Source organism: Salvelinus namaycush, chromosome 15 (assembly GCF_016432855.1).
Source record: "Salvelinus namaycush isolate Seneca chromosome 15, SaNama_1.0, whole genome shotgun sequence".
In the NCBI taxonomy this organism is placed as follows: Eukaryota; Metazoa; Chordata; class Actinopteri; order Salmoniformes; family Salmonidae; genus Salvelinus; species Salvelinus namaycush.
The window spans coordinates 22,929,290-22,950,566 of NC_052321.1; the positions used below are offsets into that span (position 1 = coordinate 22,929,290).

Sequence of the window (21,277 nt, forward strand, 5' to 3'; positions counted from 1 at the left end):
TTCTACTCTTTCGATTACTTTCTTCAATCTGAATGCATTCCAGTGAATGTTCTCAGTTGGTGTGAAAATACATGCAGACAAAGGGCGATAATTGAGGAGGCGTGTAGTGAACCCTCTTTCCGCCTGTACAACACCTCCCTCCCCTACCGTCCTATATGGAACGGCCAGTCGTGACAGGGCACGCGGGAGGGTCCTGGCAATTCTCTGAAATATAGCCTAACATCTCAAACATTTTGCTCTTTTTTTTAGCGTATGAGCTGTTTGCTTTGGTTTATACAAATTACGCTTGACCTACAGTTTAAATAACAAATGGCCCACATTTGCTTCAAAAAAATCGTTTTATTTGTTAGAGGGACAGGTGTGTTTGTCCGTAACAAAAAGTCTTACAATATTTTCTAACACTTTAATATCGATTGAGTAGCCTAAAAAACACTATCTGGAAATGTGTTAGTCAAGTTATAGACCTGATGTTTCTTTTAAAAATATAGCCTATAGGCAAACATTTAGCATAGTCCTATATTGATTTGTTTCCATTAGGCTATCCATATGTCTAACAACAACGAAAAACGTCGTATGGACTGTTTTATTATGATTCTGCATGGCATATGGATATTAAATGAAAGAGAAGAACCTGTCTTATTTTCTTCAGCCTGCAAAATTATTATTATTATGACTGAATGCAGTGCAGAGTTGAGGATAGCGTCCTGTAATTAGGCTGCGCGTGCCACACGGATTATCTCGTTAATTCATCAACATAAACATTTATCATAATTAATTCTTGGACAGGGTAATTATTATTGAGCGGGTGTGCAACTGGTAGACGAAGTCTGTTTAAAGTGTGACAGATTGAGTGGAGGGGAAAAAACCGTTGGATGGATATTAAAAAATGCCACTCCGGTCGAATAATCAAGAGACACTGGGGAGGGGGGGGGTACCATAAATGTTATTTAAACCAGTTCTCCAGGTTTAAATATTCCAATAGTATAGAATTGTTCAATCTTTATGAAGATACTCATGGAACTAAGTTGTTAACGTCTCTCTTTAAATCAGACATATTTAAAGTCATTGAGAAAGTGTTTTTCCACAACCATGGCGCTTGCAACGCCAGGGTTTTGGATTCAATTTCTGCGGGGGACCAGAACGAAAAAAGTATGAAAATGAATGCACTCACTACTGTAAGTCTCTCTGGATAAGAGCGTCTGCTAAATTACTCAAATGGAAATGTCCATGCTCTATAGGCTACCTGAAGAGAGTGCATAACCTACTATCAAATACATTCAAGTTAGTCCTGTGCTGTGGTATTAGTCAGTTCAACAACTGCATATTTCCGAGAGTAATATTATTTTTTGATTGATTCATAACCAATGTCAATAAATCATTAATGAAGCATGTATTTACCAATAAATGACATTATTTAGGCCAATTAAAAGGAACTAGGCATATATACTCCAGGCCCTTCATGAATCATCTACATTGTCTAAATAGGTTACTTTATAGCAGTTTGATTGGCAGGGCTGATGTTTCCTACAGCCCAAGGCTGAGGGTTTTTTAATGGGTTTTAACACCTTAAATGAGTCAAGAGGCGTTTTGACAGTGGGAGATAGGGGGAGGGAGTTAGCCTATAACTGCTAATAGGGTTGGTTGCCTGTTTGGTTAACTCAAGTCCCCTAAGCGTGGGCCTCGTTATTAAAACATTTCGATTGCCTTCTGAACGTTATTCAACCTTGTAAATCTAATTACAGAGAGCAATTAATTAGGATGGAAATTGAGAAGAACCTATTGGGCACAGTCGAGTTCCATACTACTTTTAAATTGTTAGCTGAAGTAGCCTTCTTTTTTCACATTTGAATGGCATCCTATTCACGTTTACAGCGATTACTGGTGCGGACAAAACCAAGAGGCAGGGTGAAAAGCTTGGCCTAGTGAAATGGCTACAGTACAAAATGGGCCCGATAAGTTGACTGCATTGTTAGCTACTTTTCGCCAAAGGGTTTTTTGTTATCAGTCTCATTTATCAGGCCTACAGTGTCTTTGTCTCGGCAAATGGCCCCCAATCAATTCCCTTATATTTGAGACAATTAGCTGGGCTCTATGTAAATGATGATCCTTGCTGCGTCCCAATGTGTGTGCATTTGAGCGACTGTGTTTTGTTCTTTGAGAGTACTTGTTGCAATTAAGGATGTTGCTTTTTTGGCCTGGGGTGTTGGAGGGGGGAGTGGGGGGAGTGGGGGGAGGGAGGAACGTTTGTCAAGATGAGCCACGCTCTCTTGAAGAGGACAGCTGGGGCTCTGGGACTGTTTTAAGAGCACACTGCGGTTGGATAGGGTTTATTGCCAACTAATCACAGCGCTGAGTCCATCAAATGCTATTTAAACTGGATGCAACTTGCTTTGCTCAATTTCTTCTCTTTTTATGATTTTGGAATAGGCATTCAGCGGCAAAATCGAGACGTCGAGAAAAAGAACCAATAAACAACCAAGGACATCTACGGGCCATACCCAATTTTCAACATTTTCTCCAACTTTACCCCCCAGTCCAACATTAGCATGATGTCGTATCTCAAGCAACCACCTTACACAGTCAATGGACTGAGCTTAACGACCTCCGGAATGGACCTTCTGCATCCATCCGTGGGCTACCCAGGTAAGTTCCAGGACTTTTTACGCGTGTGCATGGATGCTTTAATAATTTATGTCAACTCTTCATTTGATTAGATTTTCCAATTAGGGTCAAATCACGTAAAGCCATCATGGATATAATGCCTCTGGTTACTGATTTATATCTAAAACATGCTTTTTAACACCAAGGGATTAATGTTAATAATGCATTATCATAATGCTGAAATGAGGCAAGACATCAACTAAATTTTGCATTCTGTTGTACTGACTTGAAAATTCTTATTTCACTAAATGTTTGTAAAATGTCATTGGTCCTGAATTCGTCTTAGCCCTGCATAGCAAATACATGTTATTAAACAATGTTGTTTCACAGTTGTGTCTCAATATCCCTACTTTATATTCTGATAATCTTATGTGGGTAGAATTAACATTTTTAGTTATGTGCATATGTTTATTTTCAACAGCGACGCCCCGCAAGCAGAGACGAGAAAGGACGACTTTCACACGCGCCCAACTTGACGTTTTAGAGGCACTGTTCGGCAAAACTCGATATCCTGATATATTCATGCGCGAGGAGGTAGCACTGAAAATCAATCTGCCAGAGTCTCGTGTACAGGTGAGTGTTGACACAGGCACAAATACTCCCTATCACTGAATAATAAATTTCCGCTGTTTGTGGCAACTCAAACGAGAGGAGACAGATGGCCATAACAGTAATTGGCATGGCATTCATAAACAGAAGCTTTGAAAAACAAAATAGACTACTACTCAGACTACGTTTACTGTGTCAAGCAGTGCTTTTCAACATCAGTATAATAACACATCTCCGAAGTCTATGATCAACACAACACACTTTTTCAAAATGATCTGGTTCATACGTAAAAGCCTATTATGTGACGCAAATAGGCTTTTACGTGTGAACCTTTCCTTACTGTTTGGGTGATTAATTGTGTTTGCTATTTTGTGTTTATTTTAGGTTTGGTTTAAGAACCGAAGGGCAAAGTGCCGCCAGCAACAACAGCAGCAGCAGAACGGGGGGCAGAACAAAGTGCGACCAGCCAAAAAGAAAAGTTCTCCAGCCAGGGAAGCGAGCTCTGAGAGCGGGGCGAGTGGCCAGTTCACACCGCCCTCAAGTACTACTTCAGTCCCTTCCATATCAACCAGCACCGCACCGGTATCTATTTGGAGTCCAGCTTCCATCTCTCCACTGGCTGACCCTCTTTCTACATCCTCCTCCTGCATGCAAAGATCCTACCCAATGACCTACACACAGGCCTCGGGATACAGCCAAGGCTATGCCGGATCAACGTCATACTTCGGCGGAATGGACTGCGGTTCTTACCTTACACCCATGCACCACCAGTTGTCTGGCCCCGGGACGACACTCAGTCCTATGAGCACCAACGCCGTCACAAGCCATCTGAACCAGTCCCCTGCATCCCTCTCCACTCAGGGCTACGGAGCCTCGGGGCTAGGCTTCAACTCCACGGCGGACTGCTTGGATTATAAAGACCAAGCGGCATCCTGGAAGCTGAATTTCAATGCCGATTGCTTGGATTATAAAGACCAGACTTCATCGTGGAAGTTCCAAGTCCTGTGAAAAGAACAATATGGCTATGTAAACTATTCAAACGATGATAATGATGGTAAATCAAACATATAGCCCTGCCATCCTTCAATAAGATATATCCGTAAAAGACTGATTATTCGTGTCGCGGGTAAGGAACTTCGAGAGAGAAAGAGAGAGAGGGGGGGGGGGCGACTCTCCGTAGCGGCTCGTGTTGTTGGCATGAAGTTTAGCCCGGTCCAGCAGAAGAGAAGTTATAATTTATTTTAGCACTGGCAAAGATATTTTATTTTCATTAACCTCACAGGTTGAAGCCATCTCACCTGTCTGTCAGTGTGTATGTACCTCTATGCTTACAGTACAGCACCTGTTGGTTAATTGAAGGAAAACTTGAAGTCGACTCGTAGTAACTTATGGTACATCACAGCCACGGACAAATCCTTATTCAAGAACAACATTGCTAGAGGAGCCAATCTTTTGGTTAAGTGCTTGGGATGGACAGGCTTCATTTAAGCCTCTTACAACTTGCCGACCTATTGGCGGAGGAACACTTTGACCAGGAATGTTGTGTGGACTGCGCTCCCCCGAGGCGACACGGATTGACTACTTTATTTAAGAAAAAGTGTTTATAAGGAATCAAAATGTAGTTTCTAAGAGACAATCAGTGTGTGTCTTATATAAATGGTACATATGTGTTTGTTTTTTAAAATCTGTGCTAGCCTTCGAAACTGTGATCTGTTGTATTGTATGCAATTTGTGAGCTCCCTCGCATCAGCGATGACTCTCTGCTGTGATTTTAATAGATTTGTAACTTTTTGAACAACAAGAAAATAATGGATAATGGTTAAATAATGATTATTGCAAGAGACAACCTGACTGTCCAAACATATGGTAGAACATCTGAGGGGATACTGGAAAAGAAATTCGATTGCTGAGACCTCTCTGGACTTAGCCTAGCGCGTCCCTATCCATTGATCACTCACGTTGATTGTGGATCCCTAACATGGCTCCAAAAATGGTGTGACCCCACCGCTGAACAGACATAAATAAAGGTCCTGAGATCAGACCCCCTCATTTATCAATGAACTAAATATGGATTCACTATTGACTGTGTGTGTGTGTGTGTTGATACATATTTATGTATTTTACAACGTCATCCGTGGACATCAGATATGGATTAAACCCTGTGGAAGTAGGTTTATATGTATGTTCCCTCACCTTGAATTGAACAAATAAATATTCATAGGAAGAGCCATAATACTATTTATTGGATGAATTGACAGAGAATGCACGTTGGATATGTTTATTGCAAAATATTGACTTGACTTCAGCCTTTCAAGCAAAAATTCAAGCAAAATCTTGGTAGCCAAAATATATTGCAGGAGGCCTATGCCATGATATTATTTTACCCCAGATTACGATATTTTCTAAACGAAATTAATGAACGAATTGAATTGAGGTGTGTTAATTAGGTCTGTAATTGCTATCTTAGTAAGCAATCATTAGCCACACTTGGCCGTTCAATATCCTCCAATCAGTCTCAAACGGTAAACACGCAGCCTACTGTCTACATTGACCATTATTATAATAAATAAAACATTTTGCTGGTGTTTCAGTCATACATTGGATAAATAATACCAGAGTAGGCCTATTTCAAGTCATACAATATAGTTGTTGCTCTTTTCTTTGTCAAACCCACAGACACAAAACATGGATTTGACTCTTCCACGTTAAAACCAACACAAATAGGCTACGATGACAGTGAACAGCCTGCGTCGTTTATTTTTGCTATACAAAATAAGAGTTTAGGGCCTATGTATTTCTGCAACAGCCAGGGTATAGCACATTTTTTATATGTTGCTTTTTCTTAGTTTCCGGTCCCTCATTTCAGATAATCTCAGCGACAGGAATGTGCTTCTTGGGAAAGGAGTGTTAATCCTGGCCTCAAAAAGAAACTAATCCCAATATTTTACTAGCGGGGTTTCTTTAGGGCACAGTCATTCAAAGACCGCCGCATGCTTCTGCCCAACCCTGCATTCCAAAAGCTGGCCTACCGTACCAGTTCGTTAAAAGCAGCCTCTCTACAAACACACTTTGACTGAGTTTTTTTCAACTCATGGATTGACTCGATCTCTACAAAAAATAATGAGGTTATAGCAACGATTCATGCCACTTAGTAATAATATGGATGTATTTTAAGAACCTCTAATTGCAGATTGTTAAACTGAAGCTGCCCATATTCTGCAAACTTTTTCCGAAATCAATTAAAGGGCAACAAAAGATGTCTGATTAGTTAAGTTATTCAAATATCTTGAAACACAGCTCTCTGGAAAGTTCTACTACGACTCGTCATTGCACAAAGTTTCAAGCCTGCCTTGATAGTATTTTTTATTTTTTTAAGAATCTGATTTAGGGGGTGCACTGTTTGAGAACAATTGGCACCCCGGAGTCCTCTGGAGCTCAATGGAGAACTTCTACAAAACTAAATCTGGCGAAGGCAAAGAAAGTGGGTGGGGAAAGGGTTTTACCGTCGGCTCCGGGTTATTTTTGAAAGTCTGACTCTGAGTATTTAACGTTATTGTGAGTTGACTGAGGCAAAGTCAGACAGGCAATCGAATCTTTAATTACTCCATGCCTATGCAGTAATTGTTAGAAGTCGAACATTCAATTAGCATCCTTGACATTGCCAATAATCTCTCTTTCATTCGAGTCCTCAGTAAAAGAAACACACTAATTAAAACCCGGGTTTGAAATAATTAAACCATTAAAAAGAGGGCTAAAGATTTGGATTTCATTCTTTTTATTCCATTTTATCCCTTAGTTCAGAAAAAGTGGTGACTGAACCGTGTGTGCGTGTGTGTGCGCGCGCGTGTTTGTGTGTGCGTGTTGGTGTTCGTGTGTGTAATTTAAATCATCATTATTATCAGCTATAATAGATGGTTAGTTTAGATGTAAGTGAAAGTTCAGTTGTATCAACCTAAAGGTCTAGTTGAGTGCAAGAAGCCTAGTAATTGTAAAAAAATATATAATAATACATTTAAAAAACGTATATGTAACAAACAATGAAACAATAATCATTCAAATGTAAACAATAGATGCAGTTGTCTGTGGCATGCATGTTAAAGAGATTGCGTCTCCTCGTGCAGTGTCAACTGGCCTCTGCCCTCCAGACTGTACAATGTGTTTCCATGTTTGAAATTGAAGGTCACTTGCAGGAAGATTTATATAAAAACGGACAACTTTCGGTCGGCTATAAGCATTTGGTTTGACCATAAATGATCAGTGTTCATAAGGGGAAATCCCAAATATAAGCGCACGTAATTTGGATATGTGTGTAAAGTGTGGAATTAATTTTAGGCGCAGGAATTAAGGATTCGGATTGGGCCCTAGCGCACAGAGCCTGGTTCCGCTCTAGGTTTCGTCACTGTTTGCTCTTTGGGGTTTTAGCCTGTGTTTCTGTATAATCACTTTGTGACAACTGCTGATGTAAAAATGGCTTTATAAATACATTTGATTGATTCACAGCACATAAGCTATTCATGAGAGATTCTAATGGAAATATAACAAAAATCAACTAACTCATACAATGCAATAAAACCCCTTTGTAATTAGGGTTAACACAAGTTAAATAACAACATGTATACTATCTATGAATGCTCATACTCAACAAATATTATTTTAGAGGTCAAATCGGCTGCTAAATAACTGTCAGACCAGGCTGGGCTGGGCTGTGGCTGGGCTGTGGTTGGGCTGTGGCTGGGCTGTAGCTGGCTGGCTGGTCAGACAGTGTAGTACAGTAGGGTTGACATATTCCGTTGAGGAGAAACTCTAAGCAGGGAAACTTTACGCACAAATTTACGCACATGCACACCATGGTGATAACTGATGATAACAATAAAAAGAATAGACCCAATGAGAATAATAATAATAATGCTAAAAATAATACTAATTAATAATACTAAGAAGACAAAATCACAACCATCACCATCATCTAAAGCTTTTTCATCCAACTGTCTCCTGTTCTTTTTATGTCAGATGGTCCAACACCATCCGTAGACAGTTGCTTTCATTTTTGGTGCAATTCTCATTTCTGGATTAGGTTTAAAATACAGGATTCAATCTTGCTATGTCACATGCTTGTGCAAAACACCCATTGCATTTGTAGACCTATCATTAAAATAAATGAGCCACTAACTATCCATATGTGTTCATCCATATGAAGGATGGGATTTATTTACCTTCCTAATGTGTTTAATCATCGAGATCTAAGGAAGACGCAAGATAAATCATTCACCTAAACAATGCACTAATAATCAGGTCTTGTTGATAAGTGCAGTGACATTCTGAGGCACAACAGGCTCACTGAGGGTTATAACTTTTGAAAGTGATATTTTAAGCGTGCACAAGTGACGGTGAGATTAGACGCCAGGTGCGCATACCCCGTATTGAAGACCCCATTCCTACAGTCAGACTCGGAGTTTTAATAAAAAGCAAGCCGCACTGAAGAGCATATGGGACCGGCAGACGCTGCATTAATCCCTCCGATCTTTTGTTAACATCACAACAATAGGCTGCACTTAGCCTACAGCACTCCTGGTCCTGCCAGCCATGCACCGCATCACCATAACCACCGTCGGGAAGGCCCACACCAAGTGCTCACTGGAGACGCCCGGATGCAACCTGCGCAAGACGCGTGAGTGGCCCGCGTGATGTTGGGAAAAATTTTACAAATGTTACAAATTTTACACCTAAAACGCATTCCCAAATTATTACCTCAAAGTAAGTGAACATGATCTCTGATTACAGGCTACGAGGCCATCGACTGACGCTTCAACAAAGAAACAGGTGATGAGCACCTTCTTTTAGACAGGATCAACTATTATTGGACATTCATTCATAAAATAAATAAAAACGACAATATCCAAATGTAAATGTGTATTATTAATATAATTAATGATAGCGTACTATGTATAGGGCTATTGGTAGTTTATTAGAAGTCAAGTCAACCGTTATCAGTTGATAACGATTTAGGAATGAGGACCACGATAATGAGTTTACATTTATGACAACCGCGTCCACTATTGTGCTGACAATGACAATTATTGCTATATTCTTTTGGTTGAACTTTTTCATATATCAGACGATATACCGTTTAGGAAGGACATTATATTCCAGACAGATTTATTTAGGCAAGAATATGGTCTGGAAAGTGGGAGTAGGCTAATGTGTCCCTAATTCCAAATGTTGGCAAGCAACAGCTTAAAAGAACCATCCTGCAAAAATAGTATGCAAAAGACTTTCTCATTATCAGTTCGAAAAGCTTCAATTTGTTCCCCCTTTTCTTTTGTCCTTTCCATCAGTCTCGGGTATGGATACAAATCCTCTATGGCTTGGAACATATATACTGTCGAGAAATACTGCATATATGGCTACATGTAAACAAAACACCCATCATTTACTTTGAGCAATGAAAAACTGGCACACTATCCGTATGCTACACATGCAGACCTCGCAAATTAGCGATTTGGAGAAAAAAAAAATATATAATTATAAGACACTCTCAACCAATCATGATGAGATTTGTGCAGAATTCGACTTGAACCATCAATGAGACCTTTTGGCAAATGTTTAATGATTCAAGAAAAACGGAAAAAAAAGATGAATGGTGTTAGGGTGAGTCGTTGGTGTTAGGGAGAGTCGTTGGTGTTGGGGAGAGTCGTTGGTGTTGGGGAGAGTCGTTGGTGTTAGGGAGAGTCGTTGGTGTTGGGGAGAGTCGTTGGTGTTAGGCAGATTCTTTGGTGTTAGGGAGAGTCGTTGTTGTTAGGGGGAGTCGTTGGTGTTAGGGGGAGTCGTTGGTGTTAGGCAGAGTCGTTGGTGTTAGAGGGAGTCGTTGGTGTTAGGGGGAGTCGTTGGTGTTACTACTACAACTACTACTACTACTACTATTACTATTACTACTGCTATTACTACTACTACTACTACTACTACTACTACTACTACTACTATTACTACTACTACTACTAAAGTACAATAATAATAATAATAATATCAAACATTAATTCAGCACTATCCCTCTTATCCAGGCTCAGCAAACACAGCCCTATATTTTCTGCATTACTTATTTAAGTTTGTAACATCATCAGTGAATTTGATATTCTTGCCAAAGATTACATTAAAAAGGGTTTTGTACCCATAATAACAGATTTAGATGTTTTAAAATGAAATCTAACAGGATTGGAGTAAACCACTAAAAAGCATGTGATTTTAATTTGTTCGACTGCTCACACAAATCCGTGGATTTACAGAGATCTGGAACTGATAATAGTACAGCAGGACTAGTTGGAGGTCTGATAATAGTACAGCAGGACTAGTTGGAGGTCTGATAATAGTACAGCAGGACTAGTTGGAGGTCTGATAATAGTACAGCAGGACTAGTTGGAGGTCTGATAATAGTACAGCAGGACTAGTTGGAGGTCTGATAATAGTACAGCAGGACTAGTTGGAGGTCTGATAATAGTACAGCAGGACTAGTTGGAGGTCTGATAATAGTACAGCAGGACTAGTTGGAGGTCTGATAATAGTACAGCAGGACTAGTTGGAGGTCTGATAATAGTACAGCAGGACTAGTTGGAGGTCTGATAATAGTACAGCAGGACTAGTTGGAGGTCTGATAATAGTACAGCAGGACTAGTTGGAGGTCTGATAATAGTACAGCAGGACTAGTTGGAGGTCTGATAATAGTACAGCAGGAGTAGTTGGAGGTCTGATGATAGTACAGCAGGACTAGTTGGAGGTCTGATAATAGTACAGCAGGACTAGTTGGAGGTCTGATAATAGTACAGCAGGACTAGTTGGAGGTCTGATAATAGTACAGCAGGACTAGTTGGAGGTCTGATAATAGTACAGCAGGACTAGTTGGAGGTCTGATAATAGTACAGCAGGACTAGTTGGAGGTCTGATAAAGCAGAAGATCACACATTCTTTTCACATAGTCCTACTGTAACATATTGCTCATGCCTGGTTATAAGCTACAATGAATACTTTTTACTGAGCAGACCAAGGTTTTTGACTTACTTGTTATTATTCATTTGAATGATCAAAATAGTTTCAGAGATTAAAGGTGCATACTAACACATATTCCATTGAGGTCCAAAAGTCAGATCAAAAAGTGAAAAATAATATTTGCTAGCTGTAGCTAATAATATCTATGTGCAAATCAATAACAAATGTTGTATTCCTCTCTGAACAGTTGCTGGGATGCAGCACTATTTCACTAAATACTACATGGTTTGTTAAGTCATTAAAAACTGATAACATTCACAGGCTATTGATGTCAGGGGCCAGTAAGTTTCTTACCCTGCTTGTCTTCTGTTCCCTCACAGAAGATTAATATGGAAGTTTATCGGGCCAGTTGCTAGGGCCTTTTCAAGGCGTTGGCGGTGTTTCTCATTAGAACATGATGTAGCCTCGACCTACTTGTATGATAGGTGGGTTTGAAGGGGGGTAGCGTGATCCATTACATTAGGAAGAATCATATTTTGTTGGAAAACTCAACTCCAAAAGATGATTACAGGATCTCAGCATATGTTATAATAAAACCACATGTTATTATGTATATTGGTCAAGTTAATACCTAGTTAGTTAATGTCTACCTAGTTAGAACTAAACATAGAGTCCATGTAGGACCAGGGATTTAACAGCTCTTGGATTAACAGAGCATTCCATGAGAGGAAACATCTATCAACCCCCCTTTGACTAACAAACCATAAATAAAAAATCTCCTTAAGAGACAAATGGAAATACTTTTATGGTGGATTACATGTATCTAATGTCCTCCACGCAGCGGCTTGAAGGGGACTAAAGTGCTCGAAATGAGGTGGAATGCGAAATGATAATCGCCTCATCAACAAATATTCCCAGAACTGACAACCCTAATGGTCGTTGGTGTGGCCACAAGCCATATATTAATATGATTTAACTGTAGACATCAGCTGTGTTTGGAAAGGTCATGCGAAATTCATATTATCCTCCACATATGTTCTCTAATCCTAGAAATCTATAACGTCACTTAGGCCTGTATAAAAGTGTACAGGCCTACCTAAGCATCATCCATCAATCAACTCGACAGGGAAACTAGAGAAAAATGGTGATGCAGACTATATCCAACACATGAAGGCTTTGATCTAAACAAACATAAGAAAACAGATTCATGATTCGATGCTGGATGGCTCACCACTACACTCTCACCCAAAGCGCGTCCCAGTGAGCGAGGCACTTCTCTCTCCCACATGATCCCACTGAGACACCTCATTATGGCAATTAGGCAGGTGCACGCGATGAGGCCTCTGATAATTAAGGCTACACCTTTCTAACGAACTCTCGGCAGCTCTTAATCTCCAGCAAACAAGATACCCTTGTGTGAAAGTGTACAAGGAACCAGAAATTAATTAGCTGAAACCAACAGATTACAGTTGAGAGACCCCCCTAGATGGACAGCGGTTAGTAACGAGACTAGAAGTTGGGAATGGGATGAGGTTAATGTAGAGCACCCCCGACAGACAGCACTACAGCTCCTTTTATTTCATTTTTTCCCCATTAAGTGTTATACATCAATGAACTGTTTCGAGTTGTCATCCAGACAGAGTCTAAGCCTTTTTGAAGTCATGGCGCACAACTATGCACCCAACGTGCTTTGAATATCTATTATGGGAAGCGAAAGCATAACTTTTTTCACTGAAATTCTAGAACACCAATACTTATCCACTTTTCCACTCAGATCAGAGCCTTTTCACTTATTCTTTGCTTCAAGATGAAAATCTCATATTCACTGAGAGGTTATTGTTATCAATGTGGGCACATGATAAGGGAAAGGAAAGGACTTGCTGTCCTCCAAGCCCCTCTCACTGTTATTCAACTCTGTTTCTTGTTCTGTAGGCCTACTTCATAATACGTCCACAAAGGCTCAGATTGCATCGAATTGTTAGGAGAAAAGGTGACTGAGCCCTCACTGGACCACCCCATTATCTTGATCAAAGGCAGGAGAAATCTGATCCCGCATTCAAGGTTGAATTGTGTTCTTCGTGGTGTAGAGGGTATGTTACCCAAAGCACTGTTCCAAGGCCAGTTTCACTGTTTACTTCTCAATGGTTGAGAGAGAATTCATGGGTTGCACCTTTGTCACTTGGTCGCAATTTTTGGCGCTCTCAATCTTAGCTAGCTAGCTAAAGTTATACTGCATCTAAAGTCAATCTGTCAATCTGGAGACATCACAATGATGACAAAAGCTTGTCCTACTAATTACTTATTCTTTGCAACCTGGACTCAGGGGTAGACATTACATAGTAAATGCAAATTCGCAACACCAATTAGTATAATATGTTACGTTTCATATGGTATGTATTAATTTGCGGATGTCCATCATCCATTTTGTATATGTTATGAATTTAGTACAATATATTACGAATTTGTTAAATGTATGATATGTTACGAATTCCAATTTGTTGTGGCTAACGTTAGCTAGGTGGCTAATGTGAGCTAGGCTAGGGGATAAGGGTTAGGAGTTAGGTTAAAGGGATAGGGGAAGGGTTAGTTACTATGCTAAGTAGTTGCAAATTAGCTAAAAAGTAGTAAGTAGTTCCAAAGTTGGTAATTTGCCAATAATGCTAAAGTTGTTCTTGACCTTTAGGTTCGTTCAGCCTAATTTGAGTGTCCCGGATTTACATTTACTATGTTATGTCTAGTCTATGAGACCAGGCTGCCTTTTGAAATATCCTGTGTTTCCAAGCCACAGTAATGCTCTTTAGACAAAATCTTCATCGGCGCCCATTGAGACTGCATTGAGTAGAATGCTCAGCTGGGCATTAGTCCTAAAACAAACGTTAAAAACATTATTGTGACGAAACGTGCAACCTATGAATAGGGTCGGATTATTGAGGCTGGATATAGAACAGTGCGTTTTGGCAACCAGTGCCTTGATCCCTCTCTACCACAGTGACTGGGGTAATCGGACATTTGACCCTCATGACTCACACCCTTCCCCTAAAGCTTCATGTACCACCATGTCCCTGTGGAGTATAGGGGTGCACAGCTGAGCACAACACATTTTTGTGAATATTAAAGATGTGAAATGTACAAAGTGCTTACTGTCATTTAGGCTAAGTAAAGAATATTAGTCGCAATGTAACAAGTATAAGAGCAGTGTGTCAAAGGAGAATGGAGGAAACACAGAGAGAGACCACTTCCATCAACATTGTCCCTCACATCCCTCCCTTCAGACCCTGTTCCCACCTCCAGGACACCTTGAATAATTTCTTTTTTTTATTTTACAGTGCAGGATCAGGAGAAGCTGCTCCAGCTGTCACAATACTATCAGCTGTAACCCACGCAGGCCCAGGTCCACCATGCTGCTGAGCTAAGGGAGAATTAGACAGAATGAGGAAAGCCCAGTCTGCGTGCCCTGCTCCACTCCGCTCTGCTCCCAATCATCTTACTGCTCTGCCCTCCTATTACCCTCCTTGGCCCATCCAACACTACTGCTGGATTCAGACCCCATGTCCTACTGGGCCTGCCCACACCACAGCAGACCATAACCAGTCACCAGCATAATGCTTGCAGAGGCTCAGCCAGGTGTAGTTATGGTAGGCTAAACCAGGCACAGATATTAATATAACTAACTGATGGAAGTCTTTTTGATAAACACATTAGTATATGCATTTTATTACACAGAAACAACACAATAAAAATGTAATAAATCAAATACAAATGTAATAAACATCCAAAAAGCTGAGTCCCATTCCACTTTACAACATTGAATAAATGATATGTGTTCCTCATCAGTTCATCAAACTCCTGCCCTTTTTGGCTTTTGTTTTCTCAATTAGTTCTCCGTTCCAGCCGACTCTATTCCCACTGCATAAATACGCCAGTGTTTTGGCTTGGAAGTGGAGCCAACAAACACATTGCCATGTCATGTATAGTATCTGTCTCATGTTCTCTGGGTCTATGAGCCAGTATGACAGGCCACTGAGCCCAGACAAGACAACAGGGCATCACTTACTGAAGGCCAAGCATTTAATATGGCTTAGGGGTACTGGTCTGATTCAAGTGAAATCTTACAAGAATAGTGAAATCTTACTTATAAGGCCTATTTGACAGTTTTCCAATGTCTTCCATCTACCTCTTCTAATCCCCCCATTCCCCTCCACCTGTTTGTCTCTGGTTTGCCTCCCTCTCTCGTGAGACCTTATGGGGTGGTAGCTGGGGCTGGGTGAGGCGAGGGAGTCGTTGGGTATAGGGACAGATGCAGCCTCTTCCCTCCCCTCTCGCTATCTCCCCTCGCCTCCCCTACCCACCTGTTTGGGCCAAAAATTAGGGCTGAGCGGCCGCACATGTGCCATACCAGCGGCTTGGCCACCAGTTATTATCCCACCCCAGACAAAAGGGTATTTAGGCAGGCCGGGGGCAGCCTGCCTGCCCAGGGGGAACACAATGCCATGAGGCTGGCGGGCCTGTGGCCGCAGGCTCCTGAATCACGTGCCCGCTTGTGTGTGTGAGCGTCAGGGGGCATCTGTTATGTGTGTGTGTGTGTGTGTGTGTCACCCGAGGTATTATGCCATGGAGGGGTTGAGGGGGGCCAGGGAGGGGGGGGGGGGGGGGCATAGGGGAAAGGGAGGGGACTGGGAGTGTTTAAAAACAATTGTATCCATTATGATTAAATGAGGTCTTCAAAGAAATGCATTGTGGGCTCTAGCGTTGCCCACTCATAACAGGTCAATCTCCACTGCTGTTGACATACACACGGCTGTCAGTTACTGCTGTTTAATAGTGCAGTTATAGGGTATTGGGTTTTATTGTTGTATTTTTATTACTGATTGCTATCTATTATAGTATAGAGTAGTAGGCAACTATCGTAATCCCTTTACTGATACAGCGTCAGTATGAGGTGCCATACATGCTGAAACATAACTAATGAATGAAGTTCAATAAATACAGCAGGCATTCTATACATTTGGGAACCCTCCCACAGTCCTCCAGCACCCCCTAGTTGAAACAGTTTTCAGTCCAATCCCCTCATTCTGTAGCCTGGGGTATTCAGCCCCTGATTCAAGACCTGTCTGAACTGGGCCTCTATAGCCTGCTGATGGCTGATCCCCCAGAGGTTTTCACCAAAGGATGGAGTCTCTGTGTATGTCACGAGGTGAAAAAGTGAGAGGTTCTTAGGATCTAGGTTGAGCAGGCAGCGTGAAGTAGGCTGGAGGCAGACAACAGTGGATCAGTTTTTAACATTTATTTTGAAGGCATGGCTTTCTCCATTAAACATTTCAAATGTTAACCATCAATTCATTGAGTTGTCCATACTTTGCCTCCACTTATCAGTTACTCCATTTCCATTATTTTACTTTAAAAACCCTGCTAATTGAAATCACAAATACAAAACCAACATGAAACAAAAAGGGGCACAGGAAGTGCAGCAAGCCCAGCAGGCAGGTGCCGTTTTCTCCATTATAACTTTCAACCCAAAATCCATTTGCTCTCACCAAGCATAGCTGCACAAAGGGTCCACCATGCCAGACATCATGACTTCCTGTGGGTGGCCGCCTAGAACACAAAAACAGGGGGGTTTAAATACAGGTAGGGAACATTCAATTAATCAATGTGATTGCTTCCTGTAATAACAAGGTAATTAGTCACACCTGTACTTCAACCATGGGCTGCTGCTTCAGGGCAGTAGGGATAATGCCTTATTCACTCATAGGAAAAGATTGTTGTTTCACAGATGAATAAAACAGATGAAATGAAGTGCTTGTGTTGGTCTTTGATTTATTAACTCCTTCAATCTGCGACAGGTTATTGGGGTAGTTTCAGAAGCATCTAGGAGTCACTGAGGTCAAGTCCCTCTTGGTTGTGATGATGAAGATCCTAACCTCCAGGTCAACTGAAAAATTAAACAAAGTATCAAACAACTAGTCAAATACGGAGTCCTGGAACATGCCAATTATCAACAACATCTTTGTACGTTGGGTGAGTAGAAGCAGTTAGTGTAGCTGTCACCTTAGTATCAATTGTGGCGACGCCTTCCATTGTGTAGGCATAGAAACATAAACGTCCTTTGTCTGTCACGAATGTTGAATAAAATCTATATTTGAACTTACTCTGCCAATTGTCTGTGGGGCTGGTCCTTTAGTCGGTCGAAATTTGAGTCAAAATATCCACAGGAAAGTATTATTAAACAGACTTCAAAACGTGGGTCTCTGTGTGTGGCAATCAAGATTAGTTTGTTGCAGACCTAAGGCACGTGCACAAGACGGAAGTACATGCATGTGATGCATGCATACTAACCGTCTTGCAGGTGTTGTTTACATGGTTTTGCTCATGTACCAGGTGATAGAAATTTCAACGGCAGTACCGGTGCACTAAAAAGTCAGGGTAAATAATACTTTCCTGTGGGTACGGTCTCAAATTTCGACCCACCGAAGGGCCAACCGAATCGACAGACCTTACAGTAAGTTCACATCACATTTTATTCAACACTCTGGCTTGTAAGTAAACTAAGTTTAAGTTTTGCAGTGCTTTGTTTCAGACTGTAAACCAAGAATTTGTATCAAAGTCTGATTTAACTGTCACCTTAACGTGAGTGTTTCTATTTTCAATTGCACTTTATATTTCCATTCTATCTGCCATAATATAATCCAAATGATCCAGTCCGGGAGTTTTTTGTTGTTGGTATATTTGTGGATTATGAGTGGTTGTGACCCCTCGTATTCTGAGTTATGTTGACTTGTTGATAATAATTCTGTTGATGACGTGTATGTGCCCAGTCTACATCCTCTCAGAGGGCGAGCATGCATGTAGCTCTCATGTTATTGTCTATTGTGGCCGACCGACGACAGCCTGTCCTCTGACACAGTAACGCATGGCTTGTGCCGTACTGACCTACAACTACCCCTCTTGTTTGTCAGCAGTTGTTTGGCCTACTTTCATTAACAACAACACATTTGTTTAGTTCTTAATTTCCATGAAAAAGGAATAAACAAAGCGGCAAGTGGGAGGGGCAGCTGAACGTTGGGGGAGAGGGAGGAGGAGTGATGGAGTTTAACAACAAGAACAATAGCGACAACAATGGCGACACCTAAAAGAGCTGACGAACAGTACTCACATGAATCGAGCAACAACAAAATGCAACTCTGATTAACGCTGCCTTAGTCAATTTTAATAGGCAGTGAATAATGAACAAAAGATAACAGCACAATGAAATAAAACTAACAAGCCCTCAACAAATGCTCCAGCATTGGTCCAGTATTTTCTTTGGAAGGAGCAGTTTTCATCAGAAACATAAATGATAATACATGCTACTAATCTGGATGGAAGAAGACCACAATAACAAAAAGAAAGAACAATGTCAAATAAATACATATTTTAACGCAATAGTTGTTCTTCATGACCTTATGGACCCCAACAGAAGTGTTTGCCACAGGTGACAGCAGGTCCTCAAACTGAATCAGCTGTTGAGTTTGCTGCCCCCCCCCCCCCCCCTCCCTGGACAGTAAGGATGCTACAGTTTACTAATGAGTGTAGGCCATAGCTTTAAGAGTCCTTAATTAGTGGCACACTGACACAGCGCAGGCCCAGCGGGGGATGGGGGGGGCACACTGGGGAGAAGGGAGCAGGAGGAGAAGAAGCGCGGGGGGGGTTGGAGGCAGACGGAGTAAACAAGAAGCATACTGTTGCACCTCCCTTCCCTCTTTTATACCTGAACATCATCAAATCTATCTAGTGCACCCCCGAAACGCAACATAGGAGTCCATAAATTCATTCACTCTATCTCTGTCGAATGTTTTTTAAATGACAGGGGAACTCTTTCAAACTGAGTTGATTATCCTATAAACACAGTGTGCCATTGATATCTTGCAAGGTTAGGACATTGACCCTGCCCACCCTGACCGAATGAAACACTAAGTGTGACAAACAAGCGAGACATCATGTTTGACTTGAATTATCAGCAGCCCCATAGGGGGGCAGAGGGACCAGTCCCCAGAGACAGACGAGTGTGTGTGGAATATTAACAGGGGATCACCAGTGACCAGTAGGTCAGGGGACTGGGCAGGGCAGTGCTGGGGAGTTGGGGACATTCCTTTAGCAGGTCTTTAATGTGATCTGGCTGGACATGCTCCCCATCAGGTGATCTGGGCACAGCCAGGCACACTTCTAGCACACAACCACCACAACCCTGGCGAGTGTGTGTTTGTCTTGCAGGGGGTGTGGGGTTGGGGGTCCCAGATGGGTTAATGGGAAGTTTAGCATCAGGATTACAATGCAACAGTGCCGGTTTCAGATTGAGTAACGATTACCCCAAGCGCACACTGTCTAAACCCCCCTACTCCTCCTCTACTGCCCACTTTCAACAACTGGGGATGGTTGTGGCCAGGCCACCGGTCACGGCGAGTCCAGGCACACGGCCAGTCAACCGCTCATCCTCTACAACAGGAAAAACACCACCTGGATCTCCCCATCCCATCCCTCCATCAGGGCCACTCAGGGCTGGTGGACTGATCTGTTTGTGAAATGTGTGTCCTGCCTCTGTCTGCCTACCCTCCCCACGGCGCCAGGCCCCAGCTAGCCTGCCAGGCAGGCAGGGAGAGAGAGGGAAATTGAACTGTTAAGGGCAGGGACGACAGCTCCACTAATTAAATTCCCCAGGTTAATCCCTGCCGATCAACTCATCACACTCTCCAGCCAGTCCCTGCAAGGAGAGAGAGAGGAGAGGGGGAGGGAGAACAAACAATAAACGTGATAATTTAAACAGCTACAATGGTCGCAAGCAAGAGAAGACAAAAGGACGGTAAAAAAGCAAAGTGAAATAATGAAACAATAGATGGCAAGATGGGTGTGCTTGGAACGGCATAGCCCTACTGTATTGTGCGTATGTTTCATGAAATGCATCTTTATAAACAAGCACTTAAACGAAACACGTCAAACAGAACACAGAGACAAACACCTGCCACTATTGACATATGTTAATATGACCAAGCTGTTAACATGCTAAAACATCCTGAACAATAGCCATTAGCCCACATGGCCTCTTCTGTACTGAGATGTAGAGCTACTGTATACATGCAATACAGACAGAATTCAAAGGATGTCCTGTATATGTCCAAACAAAGATACTCTCTCAGCTCAGTTAATAATTAATTTTGCCAACCACTGCCTTCTGTCCAACTCATTTTATTATATATTATAGCTACAGTTGAAGTCAGAAGTTTAAATACACTTAGGTTGGAGTCATTAAAACTCGTTTTTCAACCACTCCACAAATTTCTAGTTAACAAACTATAGTTTTGGAAAGTCGGTTGGGACATCTACTTTGTGCATGACACAAGTCATTTTTTCAACAACTGTTTACAGACAGATTATTTCACTTATAATTCACTGTATCACAATTCCAGTGTGTCAGAAGTTTACATACACTAAGTTGACTGTGCCTTTAAACAGCTTGGAAAATTCCAGAAAATTATGTCATGGCTTTAGAAGCTTCTGATATGCTAATTGACATAATTTGAGTCAATTGGAGGTGTGCCTATGGATGTATTTCAAGGCCTACCTTCAAACTCTGTGCCTCTTTGCTTGACATCATGGGAAAATCAAAAGAAATCAGCCAAGACCTCAGAATTTTTTTTGTAGACCTCCACAAGTCTGGTTCATCCTTGGGAGCAATTTCCAAACGATTGAAGGTACCACATTCATCTGTACAAACAATTGTACGCAAGTATAAACACCATGGGACCACGCAGCCTTCATACCGCTCAGGAAGGAGAGGTGTTCTGTCTCCTAGAGATGAACGTACTTTGGTGCGAAAAGTGCAAATCAATCCCAGAACAACAGCAAAGGACCTTGTGAAGATGCTGGAGGAAACAGGTACAAAAGTATCTATATCCACAGTAAAACGAGTCATATATCAACATAACCTGAAAGGCCGCTCAGCAAGGAAGAAGCCACTGCTCCAAAACCAGCATAAAAAAGCCAGACTGCGGTTTGAAACTGCACATGGGGACAAAGATCGTACTTTTTGGAGAAATGTCCTCTGGTCTGATGAAAC

General features: G+C 41.6%; 1 protein-coding gene across 2 annotated transcripts; it reads left to right on the plus strand.

The window, feature by feature from the left end:
• The first annotated feature begins 2,546 nt into the window (after positions 1–2,546).
• Positions 2,547–4,218, plus strand: LOC120059890 (homeobox protein OTX2). Of its 2 annotated transcripts, XM_039008958.1 has the most exons (4): positions 2,547–2,666; position 2,728; positions 3,083–3,234; positions 3,595–4,218. In XM_039008958.1, the coding sequence occupies exons 1-4, from the start codon at positions 2,547–2,549 to the stop codon at positions 4,216–4,218; spliced, it is 897 nt and encodes a 298-aa protein (XP_038864886.1). The 2 variants fall into 2 exon arrangements, with proteins under 2 accessions (XP_038864886.1, XP_038864887.1); XM_039008959.1 differs by lacking the exon at position 2,728 and having other exon boundaries at positions 2,547–2,643.
• The last annotated feature ends 17,059 nt before the right edge of the window (positions 4,219–21,277 follow it).